Raw genomic sequence first — 19,983 nt, 5'->3', positions numbered from 1 at the left:
CAGGATTTAAATATATTTTTATTAATTGCCAGTCAGCCTTCTTTTACAAATACCATTATACTCTCGCATACAGTACACAGGAGGACACTTTTAGGCCGTGGGGAAAGCAACTCACTGCTTAAAACAGCAGTATATGGCGTGTAAAGACGAACTGTGTGGTAGTAGTGCATGTCAAAGGTCTACCTATCCCATATTTGTACTTTCCGTCTTTTGACTGAGTGGAGTCAAGTACTTTGTACAAGTGGTACTCACAGTTTAGGGCTGGGCAATATGGACAAAATAATTTTTTTTGACCAAATACCTCAATATTTAACCATAATTGGCATATCGTTATGTCGATAATATCAACTTTATGTTCAGAAATGTATAAGATCTTTTTTTTGCCAGGTGAAACCTGGACCTATTTTTGCTCGGGTTGGCTTTGACGACATAGTCATGTATTGGTTGCCCCGAGTCTGAACCCATACTCTGAAGCGCCGCCTAAGCCAATGCGAGTGCCTCCTAAGTCCTGAAAGGCTGCAACACAGAAGTGTTAACCCAGAGCCAGACTTTGCAACACCGCACTGATCGCGCGGAGTGCCTCACAACAGTGGCTAATGTTATGAGCTAACTGGAGCTACACAACAAACACACGCAATCAACAGCCGGGAGGTTGTGACAGAGAAACATATGTTAAAAAAATAAAAAACCCTATACCCACGGTCTTGGTCTCAAGTCCAGTTGTGTTGGTCCTAGCTCTTCCTTCACAAAACTTCGTTCTCCAAACAAAAAACAAAAAAAAGACACAGATCCAGCTGGCACTGAGAAAGGTAGCGGGATAGTCTGACAAATGTTAGATTAGTTTTAGACAGGTGAGTTTTTGTGAGGTTATGGGTAGAGTTACGGTTAGGCATAGTTTGTAGTGAGGTTTAAGGCCAGGGTAGCCCTGGCTGATACCGATCTACCTACCTACAGTACTTAATAATAATGTATGCCCTCGGAACAATGGCACTTCAGAACAATGGATCACCAGACTAATGCCACGGCACCTCACTATCAATGAAGACAAGTGATAACGCATCACTCCCAACAAGTTAAAAGTTCCAACTGATTTTATGGAGGACAAGAGATTGAAATCAAACCGTCCCCTTAAGAACGAAGACGTGGTGATGCCTGTGGTCACGTGCTGTACGACCGGTGACTCTAGCTGAAAATAGCCGATCTACAACTAAGCTCACAACGCATTGCGGTGTGACGTGTTGTGAGCTTGTATAGATATGGTCTGTGAATCCCCTCCGAGATCCATTGTTCTTCATAGACAGATGTTAGGTTTCAGCATTTTGATGACTTTCCACAGGTTTCCAGTTTGAAACTAAGTCCCGTTTCAAAGTAAAGCGTCATGACTTATTTAGAGCCTTGTCTAGGCCTGAGTAAGCCTGACACTTGACATACATGACTCAGATACTATTATTGTTAACACCACGATCGCCCAGGACGAAGTTCACCGCCCTTTCAATTAGTAACGGCCAGCACCCAGGACGAAGATTCATCAAAAAGACGGAGGTTATTGATATCAAAACCGATCGCATCACTCCACAGCCTGGGAGCGCCTGTTGCGCAACACTCGATGTTGCGCAACAGTGGGACGTGATCAAAAATGTCCCCCCCCCACCTGTTTTGCCGACAAGGCCGAAAATCTTAAAACGTTAATAACTCTTGATCTAAATCATCCCGTCCAATTCTAAGAAAAGATCATGTCTTAGACGGCCCACTTCGGTCCCGTCGCTAGTCGAGGTAGATATAATCATACCTCCCGTTGTTGTCGATCGGAGTACATTTAGCTGCTACAGCCACATCCGGGATAACATCCGGTCCGTCGGTAAAAGTGCTCCGCTACTATAAATCGCCGGGCGCTATGATTTAATGGATTAAATAACCCTGTGCAATTAGGGTGTTAATAATCAGTGGTCATCATTTTGTATTTTCACAACAAAAAAAAATATTCAAACTCATCGAGAATGACATACAATTGTTTTAACGGTTGTTGAGTCAACAGTCATCTTGTTCATCTAATGTCCTTTTCCTCCTGGAACCTGAAGTTCTTATTTGACGCAATATTTTAAAAAGTCTATCTATGGGAATTCAGAATGGGGAAAACAAACGGGTAGGATGTGTAAATGACATCAGACTTCGGTGCTCTATGGTAGCAGAAGGTGAAGAGCTCGATTCTCTGCCTGTTGCTCACATGTACAGTACACACACACACACACAGTCACACACAGACACAGACACACAGACACACACACAGACGTCTCACTGTCCAGGCCACGATGCCCTGAGGTTGAGTAGAATGAGGGCGTCGCAGGGGGCCAGACGGTAGACTCCCACATCGTTGAGTGCCGACTCTGGCGAAGGATTCTCCTCTCCTCCTCCTCCTCCTCTTCCCGTCCGCTCCTCCTCTAAAGAAACACGCTCCTCCACTGCATCTCGGAGCAGGTCCCTCAGCAGGAGAGCCGAGCCAACGTTGAGACACAGAATTATGCAGGCCTCTTTGACGCTGGGGGGGGGGGGGGGGGGGGGGGGGGGGGGGGGGACTGTATTATTAACCCATTTAGACCTACCATCGATTCTACAGATATCTTCTAAATCCTGACAGTTTTCTGAAAAACCCTATGTTCCTTTGTCAGTAGTTCTCAACTTTTTTCATGTCAAGGACCCCAATAATTATATATATTTGGCTGCGGACCCTCCATCTGAAAATATGTTGTTCCAGGGACCCCCCCGGAAGCAAAGATTTGAGTTAAAAACGTTTGCTGTGAAAGAATATATTCAAAGATGTGTGCCACATTTTCAGGATTTTTCAATAGATAAAGTTTAAAATAATGATTAAAACACCAAGAGCAAATATCCAGTCATAAACCAAAGTGTCAAAGAAATATTGCATAACAAAAACAACTAAGGTGCTATTCACACCTCTCTCTCTGTATATAAAGCACACACAAAAGCATAGAAGATGCATAATACAGTACGCACAGACAACCATATGGACTTCAAACATCCAGTCTCTCTGTCAGTCTCACACACACACACACACACACACACACACACACACACACACACACACACACACACACACACACACACACACACACACACACACACACACACACACACACACACACACACACACACACACACACACACACACACACACACACGTCTCTTACTGTTTGAAGAAGTTCTCTGGTCTCTTGCAGTAGTGTCCAAACAGAGGGAAGAGGTTCCTAGTCATGTCAAACTGAAGCTGCGCCGCACCACCCTCGTTGAAATGATTATAGAGGATCACCTGACGAGAGACATTACAAGTGGGTTGACCGTCTGGACACGTGCACGTACATATAAAACGCATTGCATTGTGGGAAAGGTACATAGCTTCTTTGGGGCAGTTTCATTCACAGTCACATTATCCAAAATGGCAGTGGTGGACAAGTTACTCAGCCCCAGTGCTCGAGTCCAAGTATAGATACTTGTCAGATATTACAAGTGAAAGTTGCTCTGTCAAATTTGTACTTGAGGTCAAGTACTGGTAGCCTGGTAGAACCACTCCCCCTGCTGGACAACATTTGCATTCTGCCAGCTGAGTGAGTCTGGGATCTCTCAGGCAGAGACGATGTACTCCAGACCAATTCTGTCCGGAGCGATATGCGGCTGTATGGGGCCGCTAGAGGCGGGATCAACGCGAGACTTATGACATATTGAAGCTGTGCCACAGTGCAATGTAAACACAACCTAACAACTCGAAATTATTATGGAGATATCAGATTTTTGTCCCGCTGCTTCCGGGTTCATCGTTTACTTAAAGGTATAGTTGGCGCATGAAATAAAGCAAAATACAATCTCATGACGGATAATTTAATGATGTTTAGGTATTATGTATGCAGCTACAGTAAGTGGCTGCTGTTCTCTTTCTTGAAAATTCTGAGACCATTCATGTTCATGGAAGATGATACACTTTTAATCTTAAAATAACGAATCTGCGACGTGTTGTGAGCTTGTAGATGGGCTATTTTCATTCTTCCATAGAGAACATGCTGTACTTCTAAATGACTGAAATCAGTCGTGGCGACTGAGAACACAACAGAGACTTTTTGTGTCTCCATAGGGAACCACTGCTGGTCATCAAATTATTATTATTAATAATAATAAACCTGTATTTGTATAGCACCTTTCATGACATGAAATGCAGCTCAAAGTGCTTTACAGAGCAATGGAGAAAAAAAGAAAAGAAAAGCAAGGCATAAAACATTAAAATAATAGCAGTAATGCAATACAGTATGGAACAGTAGGAATGCAACAAAAAAAAAAGAAGAATATCCATGAATTCAAGTCTCCATGGGGTGAGTTGACCCATTAAACCATTAAAACCAGACTTTAGCATTGGCTATTAAATAAAATAGCAGAAAAGCTCACATTGTCACTACATCATTTTTACATCTTTTGAAAAAGCTGTGCGAGAAAGTGTGAGAAATACTGATTTAGAAGGGCAGTTGTTAGAATCGCGCCTCAGGTCTTAATGGGTATAGAAGTCACAAAGGTCATTTTCTTTCTTTCTTTCTTTCCGGGACACCCATGCAAGCCAGAGCCATCTCCGCAGTCACCTCCCCGTATTGCCAAAAAGCCAACTCACGTCCTGGTAGAGGTGTTGGTCGAGGCGCTCGGCCAGCCCGTGCCAGGCCATCTGGAACAGGGGGACACACAGCAGCTGCTGCAGGTTGAGCAGGTGGTCCCGCAGGCACAGCATCATGGGACACGCCGAGCTGGACAGGGACATGGTGGCCTGGTCGCACTGCGACGGCAGGGACAACCACCTGACACACACAGGAGGGACAGCGGTTTTAGTCAGTCTTTTTGATTAAGACTTAAAAAAAACAATAAACAACACAGATCAAGGATTTCAATGGAACATGACTATGGACTGCTTGCCACGATAATATTCAGAGATTAAAATAGGGTGCATTTTGCATCCCAAAACGCAGTTCATAGTAATGGACGCAATAAAACAACGACCTCTGCATCCACGGGATGCACTACTGTACTGTTTTTTATTCTAGTTTATTTTGCTAGCTTTAGTTATAATAATAATTTCTTCTTCCGTTTTCTACATGAATATAGCCACATTATAACCATATAAAATTATATGGGGGTTAAATGCTGCAATTTGTAAAAATTGCAAAATATGACTCCTAACGTTGTTGAAGTGGGACTCATCTACCATCCCTGCATCCCAGGACTCATTACATTGAAAACCTATTTACATCACTGATTATTATCACATTATATTGTCGTTGATATTGATTCATTGTTTAGAAATACAGAAGTCCATTCAGAAAAAATCAAGATAAAGGGACTTGCCTGTCCTGGCGGTAGGCCTGGGCCTTCTCCTTCACGTCTCTCATGACGGCGTCCAGGAGGCGCCCCAGCATGTCCCCCCGCAGCCTCTCCAGCAGCGCCAGGAGGCCCTCGAACAGCGAGCCCTCCAGCGAGGCCAGGCGGCCCACGTCCGTCATGCCCAGACCCCCCAGGACGCCATGCTCCTCCTCCTCGCTGTCGGCCAGGGACACGGCGTTCTGCTGCAACTGCAGGAAGAACTGGTGGAGGGAGGAGGTGGAAAAGAAGACCATCTTTACACTAATCGATTTGTCTTGACAAGAGTTATTTTGTCAATACAGTTCATCTTTTGGCTCCACAGATAGGAAAACCATATTTGTTTATTCAAACCCCTCCTTGCCTCGTTTTTAAAACTCTAGTCTAACCCCACACCCCAGCATCAACCACCATTGGAACTAGAGACTTCTGAAAATATTCATATACATTATTTTAAGCTTGGAACCAAGCCACCCAGGCTCCTGGTGAATCAACATTTGAAAAAAATACTAAAATATATAGTATATAATAATTATAATTAAATATTAAAATATCTTTTGACACAGAATCAAGTGCTTTATGGTGATCGTTCAACAGGAGCCTGGATGGCTTGTTTCCAGGCTTAACAAAATTAGTTCTATGGGAAAAAATGTATGGGCTTTCTGGAACCACAAAATGGCTGCCACTGCTACACTATCTATAGCTTGAATAATCAGTAGTGGAAAGCAACATATATTTACTCAAGTACTGCATTGTACTGGACTTAAGTGCAATTTTGAGGTACTTTTACTTTACTTGAGAGTTTCCATTTTCTGGTTTTCTTTTTAACTACATCTCAGAGGAAAACCTTTTTACTCCGCTGTAGTGTCTGCTTTCGGCTAATGTTCACACCAGAGTGGGGACGCTAGCGTTCATGTTGGTGGGAGCGCACATCAGCGATAGGATCAAAACACTTGTGGACCTGCAGTATACACACCACATTGTCCCCCCCAGTCTGCCAGCCCTTGTGGACCTGCAGTATACACACCACATTGTCCCCCCAGTCTGCCAGCACGGTGGACCTGCAGTATACGCACCACATTGTCCCCCCCAGTCTGCCAGCATGGTGGACCTGCAGTATACACACCACATTGTCCCCCCAGTCTGCCAGCATGGTGGACCTGCAGTATACACACCACATTGTCCCCCCAGTCTGCCAGCATGGTGGACCTGCAGTATACACACCACATTGTCCCCCCAGTCTGCCAGCATGGTGGACCTGCAGTATACGCACCACATTGTCCCCCCAGTCTGCCAGCATGGTGGACCTGCAGTATACACACCACATTGTCCCCCACAGTCTGCCAGCATGGTGGACCTGCAGTATACACACCACATTGTCCCCCCAGTCTGCCAGCATGGTGGACCTGCAGTATACACACCACATTGTCCCCCCCAGTCTGCCAGCATGGTGGACCTGCAGTATACACACCACATTGTCCCCCCCAGTCTGCCAGCATGGTGGACCTGCAGTATACACACCACATTGTCCCCCCAGTCTGCCAGCATGGTGGACCTGCAGTATACACACCACATTGTCCCCCCCAGTCTGCCAGCATGGTGGACCTGCAGTATACACACCACATTGTCCCCCCAGTCTGCAGTATACGCACCACATTGTCTCCCCAGTATACGCACAACATTGTCCCCCCAGCATACGCACCACATTGTCCCCCCAGTATACGCACCACATTGCCCCCCCAGTATACGCACCACATTGTCCCCCCAGTCGGCCAGCACGGTGGAGATGTAATTGGCGGCGTTGAGGATGGCACCGTAGCGCGCTCCCAGTGGGGATCTGGACTCCTCCTTCATCACCTGGGAGAGGAGATGAATGTGTGTGTGTGAATGGGTGAATGTGATGCTCAATCTATATCAAAGCGCCTTGGATAAATGCACCATCTACTACCATTTACCATGTTGTCATTTCTCAACATCAATGCCCCGCTCTCAAATCACAGATGTTTTATCTGTGATATGTTATGTTTATGGTTCTCTTTTTGGTTTAGTATTTTCCCTATCGTGCCTTTCTCTTTCTCCCGTGCCCGCCTACCCCCTAATCCCAGGAATCGCCAATTAATTTTCCTCAAGGGCCATATTTTGACTAGGGTACCAGGCTGGGGGCAGAGTCCGCACAAAAATTGGGGTTTTTATTTTTTCATTAATTAATTAATTGAGCTTGGAATAGAACAGTTGTTCTCAACCAGTGGTCCGGGGACCACCAGTGGTCCTTGAGGGGGTTCCTGGTGGTATCCAGCTAAATGACGGAGAGTTGGTAACCAAATAGACCCTTATAGATCTTTAACTCTTGAGAGTGTAAAATTAATTCATTTTCAGGGCAAGACCCCATCTGAAAAGATATGGCAGGGATTCACATCTTTTAATTTGAAGGATGCCCAGTTTGACATGCATAGGCTACTGAGCCCCATTTAATGCCATTTATATGTGGGACCTCAATTAATTATAACTTTTATTTATAAAAATCAGACCAGTCTGAAGCAAGTGGTGAAACAGCACCCCCTATTGGTACTCTAAACATCGGGACATAGTCACACAGGTTGGGACATAGGGACAAAGCTGTTCCTTTGAGTGGTTGCACCACTCAAAAATCAATGTCAACTTAACTCTGAGAGAGTACAAATGGACCATGACAGGTCCATTTGTTTCCATTTGTACACTCTCTGAGTGCCAAAAGCCCTTGATTATGATGCCAGGGCTCTAGCAGTGATTCTCATCATTTTAATTTGAAGGATGCCCAGTTTGACATGCATACTGTAGGCTACTGACCCCCATTTAATGCCATTTATATCTGGGACCTCTCTCACCTGTGTGAGGCGGATACGGAAGTCGTCCACCAGTTCCCGCTGTAGTTCCAGGAACTTGAGTTGAGCTCTGGGACACGGCAGAGAACGGTAGCGCTCTGGAGGGGGGACAAACGGGAACAATGGCATATTTATCGTCGTAGATCTCCTGATTGTCTGGACTGACATGAAAGTGTGCGAAGGGTGACATGAAATGATCCCCGGTTCCCAAAAGGGCAGCCGTACCTGTGATGACTAGGAGCAGAGTCATGAAGGTCTCGGCGCAGTCTGGAGCTTTCAGCTCGTCCATGTCGCTGATGTCTCTGTACTGAGAGCTCCAGGCTCCCTCTGCCGACAACATGGTGTCCACCTTCTCCACCGCCACTGGAGGGAGGAGAGGAGAGACGAGACAAAAGATAGAACAGAAAGTGAGTGTGTCTAAGTGCATGTCTGATTTTTAGTTTTCATTGAGATACTAATGCCCAAGACACGGTTGTATTACTATACTAGTGAGGGGTAACCGGCACACACGCCCCCATTTATTTTGCAGACCGCTCGCCCCCATCAGTTCTTGTATTTTTATTTTACTGTCGTTAAGATTAGGAATAAGGGTAGGTTTAGGCATAGTTTTACTGAGGTTATTTATAGGAATAAATTATGTTTTCAGCTCCTATAATTCAAGGCATTCCAAGACTAAAACTACGGTAGTAATTACCTAGTAAAAAAAAGAAAGTAAAATTTATATCTAATTATGGTATTGACTTTGATATTAATTATAATGCTAAGAAGAGCATGGTCCTGATATGTAGAACTAAGGACGACCTTGAACTCAAGTGTCCTGTTTTTTACCTGTCTGGTCAAACCATGTGCGTGTCTAAAAGTACAAAATATCTTGGGCACATTATAACAGACACCCTAGAGGATGACGAGGATATGTCTAGACAGAGGAGAATGCTCTATGTACAAGCGAACATGTTGGTTCGGAAATTTCACCACTGTACTACTGATGTAAAGGTTAACCTGTTTAGAGTTTACTGCACCCCTCTCTATACTGCCCCGTTGTGGGTGAAGTATAAGAGGGAGAGCTTACGCAAGCTGCAAGTAGCCTATAATGACTCCGATTCTGTTAAAGAAACCCAGGAGCAGTAGAGCAAGCGAGCTCTTTTGTACACTTGGTCTCACCACCTTCATGGCTCTGTTGAGGAACCTGACCTACAAATTCATGTGCAGACTGGATCTCTCGTTGAATGGATTAATTGGACAAATGACAGACCCTGGCCGTAGTTCTGTCAGGTATACATGTGTGATTAGTGGACACTGGCATGAGTGCCTCTCTTAGATTATAACCTGGGGCTGGGTAAATGTACTGTATTGTATCCTTTTTTTTAATATATGTGATGTATTGTTTTTACCCTGTGGGCCATGAGCCTGTAATAAAGTTTATATATTATTAATCACATACATATTATGACTGGGGTATTATCAAGAATAATTCTAACTCTAACCCCTAGACCTTTAAATGTCTAATCCTAACCTTACCTCACAAAACCTAACCTTATCCTAACCCTCTCTAAAAAAAAGAAATGGTGCTCACAACATCCATTTCTGAAATTCTACCATACTTGTGGGGACATTTGGTCCTCACTAGTATAACACACAATGGTTTTCCCCAACATACTCTTCTTCTCGACCGTGAGCCACTTCTGCAGCGTGGCCTCCTCCAGCAGGATGTGCAGGGCTCCGGGGAGAGAGGTGGGGTAGTGGTGGCTGCCCCTCAGCTCCTTCTCGAACTGCAGCAGCTCGTCCACCAGGTGGCAGAAGAGAGCGTCGTCGTACAGGAGCCTAGGGGCGTCGCTGGCCAACTTCTCCTGGGCCAGAGACAGCAGGCCGCGACACAGCTCCACCTGAACGGCGGCGGGAAAAGTATCTCAAATGTTTTGCTTAACCCATTTAGGCCTGACGTCAAATTCTTCTAAATCCTCACAGTTTTCTGAAATTCCTATGTTTCTATATCAGTGGTGCTCAATATTTCATGTCAAGGACCCCAAAGATTATATGTAATTGGCCGCCAACCCCCATCTGAAAATATGTTGTTCCAGGAACCTCTCAGAAGCAAAGATTTGAGTTAAAAACGTTCGCTCTGAAAGAATATATTCAAAGAATTGCGCCACATTTTCACGATTTTTAAAAAATAGCAGACCTACAAGCTCATAGTGCGGCACTCTGTGCCACGCTACAAGCTTGTAGATCTGCTATTTTTCAATAGCTAAAGTGTAACATAATGCTTTAAACACCAGAATGGGTTAAGTAAAAGTATCAATACTGCAATGTAGAAATACTCCGCTTACAAGTAAAAGTCTGTAATTCAAAATGCACTCGAGTAAAAAATACAAAAGGATTGGCATCAAAATGTACATAAAGTACCAAAAGTATCCGGATAAACAATAAAGAGAAAAAGGGAAGAATATTTGTTTTAGTTTTTACATTTTTAAGTCTCGTTAAAGGACCACACAGAGTAGGACAGCTTCAGCAGTGTAGCCTATAATATAATCCCATACCAGGAGAGGGAGCTCCTCTGGGCCTGTAGTAGAATAACCACTCAGTCACCACCAGGGTTCATATCATTTTGACAGTTATTTAAAAGTTGCTCACCCAGCACATACTCCCTCTTTTCACCCCTTCTTCCGGGTTGGAAAGGTGGTGGGCTCTGTTCATTTTGGGCCTGTGGAGCTGTCTCCTCGCTGTCTCTTCTGTGTGTTGCACGGCTCACAATGCATTTTCAATGGGAGTCACGTGGTTTGACGAGAGGTTGTCTCGTCAAACCACGTGACTCCCATTGAAAATGCTTTGTGAGCCGTGCGACACACAGAATAAGACAGGAGACAGCTGTCTCTCAGGTGTGAACAGCGCCTAAAACGCCACTAGAATTGCATTCATGAACGCGCCGGGCCGAAAGCACGAACGAGCACCGCGAGGCTTATGTGTGAGCGAGTCGTTCGGCCAAGCATGTCCATTTGGCTTCAATGCTTCCTCTCGGTGGCCGGGGCTTTGGCCCACACAGGTTGGGAATCGCAGCACTTGACAGAATAGGCTCTGTGCACAGCAGCCATATTGGAAAGAAATGTGGCCTCTTGCTTACTTCCTTCACAGGTCTTACCACTTATACCACTTATACTAACGGCTCTGTTATGTTTACTTTAAAGTGTAGGTATGCTCTGAAATACTTTAAAGTGTAGCACAGTGGTTCTGCATAGAGCCTATTATTTGGGGTCGCACTTGCAATATCCTCACTGCCCACACAGGGACAGCACAGGTTTGGAATCGCAGTAATAGACACACAGAATTGGACAGGACACACAGCAAGTACCTTGGCGTTGCAGTTGCTTCCAGCCCGGTCCATGATGGGCTGAATCTTTTCCTCCATGAAGGCAGAGCTGTTCCCCATCCACATCAGAACCTGGGTCAGGTACCACTCCGGCTGACATAGGAATAAATTAAAGCAATTAGACCCTACCGTTTTCACGTTTTTTTTCTTTTTATTTCAACTTGTTGAATTATTGTTAAACACTGTTAAACATCTGCATTACTTAATTTACAAGAAGTCTACACAATTAGATAATGTAGAAGAACTGTTATCCTGTGTGTGTGTGTGTGTGTGTGTGTGTGTGTGTGTGTGTGTGTGCGTGCGTGCGTGCGTGTGTGCTTCAGACCTTGTGCAGTGAGTTGGTCTGTCTGTTTCCAGTGAAGTGGTATCTGAACCTCTTGGCGAGCGGCAGCAGCATGATCTGGACGGGCAGCGAGAGGGGCGGAGCCTGGGGCACGCCTGGACGGGGGGCCGACGCCGCCTTCTCCGATATGACATCATCACTGGGAGGAGGAAGTTAAAGAAAGCACGACCTTTCATTCACGCAGCCGTTCTTTAGCCCATACCACCAAGCCCCCAGTGCAACTCTCCAACGTTGAAGCACTGGACCCTAATGGTAAGAGGTGGGACTGCAGGCGGACCCGTGGAGTTATGACTAGGAAACCCTGTGCAGCTGGGGTTTAAGCGCCCGTTTGCACTTCCGCATTTTGGACACCAAATTTTGGTGCCCAAATGTTTGGCCAGAGTGTCTGACCAATGTTGAAGCCACCAAACTCTACAAGACAAAGCCGGAACTGCAGACGGGTTGTTTTTTTGCCTTTGCATGTAGTAACGAGTAAACCAAGCGCATCTGGGGTTTAACACGGGGCACTATGGTCAGGACCCATTTGTGGGTCGCGGACAAATTTGTATGGGTGCCTTTATTCTTTTGTTTTATTATCATTTCAAAACATTAAAAAAAAAACATTTAAAAAAAAGCAACACACCACATTGTGAGCTTGTAGATCGATCTACTATTATGACTAGTTTGGTTCCCGGAGAGACATCGAATTTTCTCTTTTGGGTCACGGGCTAAAAGGTTTGGGAACCACTGGAACCTACTGATGTCTCAAAGTGGGGTCCAAATGGCCCCTTACGCAGGGACGAATAGTTTTCATAATCCTCATGGGGGCCCATGAGTGGCGTGCTACGAGCTTGTAGGTCTGCTATTTCCTACCTGGCAGGTTAAGCACCCAGATTAGCATTTCAATAACCCGATCTGCATGTTAAAGAGGACACGCAACGCGGTCTACCCCCCACCACCCCCCGCCCCGGACAGTGAGGAAAACGGGCGCGACCTGATGATGCGGCACAAACGGGACGAACCGAGGCGAATATATATTCAGGTCCAATTCCTCATGGGGGCCGAGATCCCTGGTCCAATTCCTCATGGGGGCCCTGGCCCCCCGGCCCCCACAGACTCTACGTCACTGCCCTTACGGGTGTGTAACCAAGTGTACAAATGGACCCGTAATGGTCCATTTGGTTCCATTTGTATTCTCTCAGTTATGGCGGACCTTGAAATAAAAAACTGAGAAATAAACATTGTCCAGTCTGTGTGTGCTGAAGGATACGAGGTCTGCAGAGCCAAAAGCTGTCCGGCCAGCAGGTCCAGCTGGCTGTTGATCTCCTGGGCGTTGGCAGGGGGCGACAGAGACTGGATGGGAGGCTGGATGAAGGGCCAGTGGAGCAGAGTCAGCACCTCTTCAAAATCACTAAAAGAAATAAATAAATACAAATTAAAACAGGAAAAGGAGGTTGATTATGAATGAACTCCCAGTGAGTTACTGGCAAGGCAGTAGCAACTGTTGCTGGGTTCAAAAAAATACTTTACTTCCGGTAAACTGTAATACAGTTACTGTAATATATTATAACTTGCTGTCAACACTGACTTTGGCCATACTGCGTAAACCGTTAAAGAGGGAGTGCTACAATTTTTGTATTTTTCCAGTTTTTCATGTGTCTATGAGGTGACAGTACTTGGGAGTACATAAAGTAGTTTTTCAGTGCAATGGTGTATTAAGTTTGTATTTAGGGTTTCTTCCTGGAGGCTGAACCCTTGACAGTCAAACGGGCCAATTAAATAAACTAATATAGTGACATCACACTATCAGCCCCTCCCCCTTTATCATACAACTACAGCTGTGGGTGCGGCTTCAGTTCAGGTGGATCACCACCCATCACCACCCACCAGGCAAACCAGGCATACTTAATGAACTGGTGGGCGTGCCAACATAAAAACAACATTTTAACAAATACTGTACACTTTTTTTGAAAAAATTATACCTCCTTATATAACAATAAGACCTGATGATCATGTTTCAGGGTGGAAAAAGAATCACGGCACTCCATCTTTAACAATCCTGCTGATAAAAGTATTCAGTCAGTCAAGGGATATGAAAGCGCGCGGCGGCCGTTACCATGACAGTCTGTCTTTGATGATTCTGTGCCAGAAGCGCAGCGTGTCCCTGAGGAACAGCTGCAGGTGCGCGCAGTCCGACTCCTTCAGCCCTACGTCCAGGTTGGCCATGGTGCCCACGGCCGAGATGGCCTCCCACACACTGTTGGTCATCAGACACTGCTGGATGCAGTCACTGCACACGCATGCACAGGCGCGTGCACACACACACACACACACACACACACACACACACACACACACACACACACACACACACACACACACACACACACACACACACACACACACACACACACACACACACACACACACACACACACACACACACACACACACACACACACACACACACACACACGCACGGTTGTCACAATCATTACATTGTGAGCTTGTAGATCAGCTTTTTTAAGTATAAAATGTATACCAAGTAATTTCTTGGTATATTTCAGTTATTTGGTATTACAATTTTATTACATAATCACAATTATTTGAAATAATCACACATTATTTTTTGTAATCGTCATAATTGTTTCCATGTTGCAAAATGTTCTATTTTTGAAAGTATAAAATGATTCAATAATCAGTCACTTCTGTCATATCTGCCAAAGTCTAAAAAGTAAAACTCAAAAATGTCAAAAATGCTAAAATGCTATTTGAATTCATATGTTCCCATTTTCAAAGCCCAAACCACAACTAAATCGATAATTGCAATTGTTTGTGTGACAAGACAACTAATCGTCAAGTCAAATTTCATGACCGACAAGTCATTGGCCAGGTTGGCCCGCCCGACCAAAATTGGTCCAAATTATTTTTGTGGTAATACCTATTTTTGTGGTATTTTGTGGTAAGGCTGCATGTCGTTGCCGTCGGTTTTAAACCCTGTATCTCGATATTTCAACTTTTTTCGTAAATGAAATGCCTACTTCATCGTAAGACAAGTGGCAATCTACAAAGATCTTGCAGATCGTCTATTTTTGCTATTTCGGAAACACTTTGAAAGTGACAGTTGCTAATTCTGTCTGTGTGTTTTATGAATATTGAAAACAAATCCATTTCCATTTCCTGAAAGGTTACGAATACGGTTTTGACTTTTTGAAGGTTTCCCAGCCAACAGCGACGATATCCAGTCATGGTGAACTTTACCTGAGTTCCTCTATGCGTTGTAGACACTGCAGGTATTTCATGTGTCTGTCGATGACGTCAACCTGACCCAGTGTCTGGCTAAGTGTGTCCACCCACGGCTGAGCCCCCTGTAAGTGCTAGAAACATGGGGAAAAAACAACGAATAATGCTTCCAGACCAAATAAGTACTCTAATCCAGTGGTTCTCAAACATTTTCTGCCAGGGAACCCCATTAAATGCATGTGTTGTTGTTAAATTGTTTAAAAATATATTCCAGTTTCTTCATATATTTTTCAAGATTTAGATCTTGAGAATAGCAGATCTACAAGCTCACACTGCATGGCATTGTGACTTGTTGTGAGCTTGCAGATCAGGTATATATATTGGTTAAAGTGGTTTAAATAATTTTAATGCTATATTAACTAGTTGCTGGAATACAGTAAGACACCTGGGGGTCCTTGGACCTCACTTTGAGAACCACTGGTATAATCAATGCTGGTCATTTACTGTCAGTTAAATTGACTGCTAATGCAGTAGGGGCTGTTACTCGATTATTGAATTATTTATTGATCTCCAAACAAAACATGAAAGAAATCTACCAGTGTACTGTAACTGTATGTGTGTGAACATAACCAACACAGCAGGTTTGTGTGAAAGATCCACGGCACCCCTGAATTATATTGTTACTTAATTATTATTAATAATAATAATAGTAATAATACATTTTATTTATAACACACTTTACATTTGAAACAAATCTCAAAGTGCTACAAGCAGAAATATTTAAAAAGAAAAATAAGAATAAAAACAATTAAAACATTCTGTGGACACCTAAGCAGCTAAAAGGTTAAAAGAAGCACAAAGGGCATCTTAGAAGTCCAACTAGGCAAATGCCTTGCTAAAAAGGAAGGTCTTTAGTCCCTTTTTAAAAGCATCTACGGACTGTGGTGCTCTCAGGTGGTCGGGAGGGCATTCCACAGCCGAGGAGCAGCTGAGCAGAAGGCCCGGTCCCCCATGGTGCGGAGTTTTGTTTTTGTGGTTTTGAGTGTGTTTGATGTAACAGAGCGGAGGTAGCGGGGGGAGGCTGGGGTTCAATGATTTCCTTTAAGATTTCCTTTAAGTGCTTACTGATGTCATCAGTAAGCAGGAGCTGGGGATGGCAATGAAGGACCGGGAAGTCTGGCGTGGCATTGTGAAATCCATGATCTCGACCGCGGCTGAAAAATGATGATGAGCCTGACCTAGCCTGCGTAGCGATACTAATATCACTGCATGGATATTAGTCTCTCGTCCCTCTCAGTATACAATTTCTTTTTCTCGCAATGTCCCGCCCCATATTTGAATACTGGGCCCTGGTTGGTTATAGCCTGGTTCCAGACGAATCTGGTTGGCTCGTCACCATTTCAGCTGTGAAGCCCTCCAACAATTGAGAGGGGCCAGACTTAATCTGCCTGGGGCAATATGCATTGCAAAGGCAGATGAAGGATGGCTAAGCCTGACCAGCTCAGTGGTAAACTGACAGAACTGGGAAGCTCCCAGGGCTCTCTCAATATAAAGGTTTTGAACAGAAATAAATAATAATAATCAGCTCTGTACCTGTTGCAGTGTATTAGAGAGAGCCCTCTCTTTCTGCAGCAATGTCTCAAGTGAGGCCCTGGCCTCCTCCGCTGCAGTTAAGGCCGCAGACACCTTCAGAGGCACAGAGCTGGATACGGTCAACACCTGGGGGGGATACAATTGTTAACTCACTCAACAGAACACACTGCTAGTCCCCGACAGTTGCAGGAAGAGTGTGGGCACCTCGATGCTAAATTGGCTATTGATTCCTAAATGTACAAGAAAAGCTCATGACTGGCTAGCTACTAGCAAGAGGTTTTGTAGCATTTGTGTGGCAATTGTAGAAATACTATTAGGCCTCAAAAGGTAAAATGTTCAAATCATGTACACTTGATTACGTTAATTCAGAGTTCAGACCATTTGAAAAACGAAACACCCATTTTTACATTGAGGTGCTGGCCCACTGCCCACAATGTAGGCCTATAGGTGCACAGTGTCCAATCTTCCAGGTCACCCGGCCGTGACACTCACAGTTCAAGTTCAAGTTCATTGTCACATATCACTTAAAAGTGTGGGTCAAATTATTTTCCACACTAACTCCCCCATACATTGCACTTCAATAGATAAGAAACAAGAAAATGTCAAATGACAAAAAATACAAAATCAGTGACGCAAATAGCCTGCATCCTGCGACTCAAACTAAATTGAGAAAGGACGCAATCATGTCACCCTCCGGAGGTCCTGGGATGCAATACTGTACTCAGTACTGTACTCTAAAGTCATTGAACTAGGACTCACTCATAAAATGTCCCTGCATGGGACCCATCTAAAAGACCACCCCTGGGTCCCGGGACACATTACATTGAAAAGGTCTATTTACATCACTGCAAAAATATAAACACATACTTTGTTACTTGTATATTGTGTATATGTATTGTGTACTTAAAGAAATCGAATAGGAATAAGGCCCCAGTCTCTAATTGTGCAATTAAGTAGTAATAAGAACAGATATTAAATGTGTGGGAAATGTATAGGCTATAGGCCTATTCAGTATTTGCAATCACAGTCATTATATATTATATCACTCATACAAAGTTCAAAGTCATTCGTGCATAATTAAGTTAATGAGGGAGTTAATTCCTCCAGACTGAGCAGTGGTAAATACTGTCACATGAGTTACACACTGCAAGAAAAACAGCTGCTATAACTATGAAGTAGACAAGCTTGAATGAATCTTCTACACTCATGCCTACTGGTCTGAGTGGCTACGTTTACATCCCTTAAAACGAGCTCTATTAACTAACTATAACAAATAACCCACCCCTCAGTAACTTTATTCAGCTGTGTATGTATCATCATCATCATCGCGAATGGCTTTCCTGACCTGCTCTTCCAGCAACTTGTTCTCTGCAGTCAGTTTCTCCAGGATCTCGCCGACATTCTTCAGTGACTTCACATCGCTGCCCACCTCCTTCGCCATGAACTCCACCACATAGTCTTCTTCTTGGAGGGCCCTGTCCCCCTTGGCCTTTGCGTGACGGTCTGCATCATCTTCAACGGGCTTCGTTGAATCAGTTGCAGGCAACCTGTCCATCGCCTTGTCTTCGGCTGTGGGCGCCGCCATGTTTTTCCTCTCTGTGTGTCCACTATTTCCACGTCAACATATCACACGTTAACGTGAACACGCTTGCCTGAGTAGAAACAGCAGTGATGTGTCTCCCTCTTGTGGTTCGTAAAGCGTGTTGCAGTTCAGCGTCTGCATAAACAGGTTCTTCCAAGTGACACCTTTTTTTACACAATTCTATATCCTCCAACAATGTACATTCTTTTTTTTTTAATTGATTTGTGTTTTTCAATTTTAACAGAAATGTTTCTATTTTTGTATTTATTTTCTATCTACAATCAGCAGGTACCACTGGTCACTTTCTTTCTTTCTCACCTTTATTTATACTCGGAAATACAGTTGAGGGCAAGCCAAGGTCACTGATTGAGACTGCACCTAATAATGTGGAGAGGGCAGTTTAATTGGATTGCACCTGATTAAACACCCAGTAGAAGAGGGTCAGGGTTCTGTTTGCAACTGTGCACAATCACCACAATGTGACAATAACCTTCTCTCCAAGTCATCTCTCTCACGTAAGATAAATAACTATGAGTATAGACAATGTGTATAGTGTAATAAATAAACAGTAGGCCTACCCCTTTTTACCCCTCCTCCACCCTAATTTATCCTACGTATTTGTTCTAAATGTAACCCCAAAATGACCCCCCCCCCCCTCCTTTTTTGTCAACATTTACATAACGTAGGCCTAATTGCTTCTCACGTTAATGATGTCTTGTATTAATGTAAATTATTGTATGTCTTTAACTTTAAATGTCTTGATGAATTGAGTGATCCCTAGAGGGCTTTTTGTGTAAGGCCATATCCCTTTGTAAAATCATACCACAACCACTGCACTGTGTACAAACTGTTAATAAAGTAGGCATATGCCTATACAATCCTCAATCAGTCAGTCAGTCAGTCGATCAGTCAGTCAGTCAGTCAGTCAGTCAGTCAGTCGATCAGTCAGTCAGTCAGTCTGTCAGTCAGTCAGTCAGTCAGTCAGTCAGTCAGTCAGTCAGTCGATCAGTCAGTCAGTCAGTCGATCAGTCAGCCAGTCAGTCAGTCAGTCAGTCAGTCAATAAATCAATCAAGTAGGCCTAAATATTTTTAGTTTTGGTCAACATGAGGAGGCATTGGTGCATGCATGTGTTGGGAATGGGATTACATTGCAATACCTACTATTGTAGGCATAGCTATTGTATATATTCTTCTGAGTTTATAATTCTTAAATGTTGACCCTGACAAATAAATACCCCCATATTATGAAAACAAACACTAAAACGGTCCCTCTCTCTCTCTCTCTTTCTCTCTCTCTCTCTCTCTCACACACACACACACACACACACACACACACTTCCTAGTCTGAACTGAATTTCTCTCCAAAACCTTGGATTTCCCCTCGTTTCACGCGCGCACATTTACTGATTCTAGGCTAGATTAATAATGTATGAAATGTATACGTGAAATGTAGACAACTCACCACAAAGTACGATTTCACACAGTTATTTGTTCATTTTCCTATCCTATTTTTATTGCCACTCACTGGAATACAAACTTCTTTGCCCTCTCTTGTTAAATCTGACAGAAAACCTGTTTATAGACTATTTCATACAATCTCATGTTTCCGAAAATA

At 44.0% G+C, this 19,983-nt stretch overlaps 1 protein-coding gene across 1 annotated transcript; it reads right to left on the bottom strand.

Moving 5' to 3' along the window:
* LOC306916787 (RAD50-interacting protein 1-like) lies at positions 1-18,383 on the bottom strand. The gene is made up of 15 exons (XM_079494804.1): positions 18,132-18,383; positions 16,787-16,912; positions 15,212-15,327; positions 14,067-14,240; positions 13,221-13,361; positions 11,954-12,110; positions 11,611-11,721; positions 9,922-10,147; positions 8,490-8,627; positions 8,268-8,362; positions 7,156-7,260; positions 5,392-5,627; positions 4,667-4,847; positions 3,207-3,325; positions 1-2,536 (listed from the first exon to the last, which is right to left on the bottom strand). Exons 1-15 carry the CDS (start codon positions 18,369-18,371, stop codon positions 2,293-2,295), a joined length of 2,409 nt encoding a protein of 802 aa, XP_079350930.1. The 5' UTR covers positions 18,372-18,383; the 3' UTR covers positions 1-2,292.
* Positions 18,384-19,983: the final 1,600 nt, after the last annotated feature.

The sequence above is a fragment of the Electrona antarctica genome (genome assembly GCF_951216825.1).
Source record: "Electrona antarctica genome assembly, chromosome: 23".
NCBI lineage: Eukaryota > Metazoa > Chordata > Actinopteri > Myctophiformes > Myctophidae > Electrona > Electrona antarctica.
This window is presented reverse-complemented; position numbering and strand designations above follow the sequence as displayed.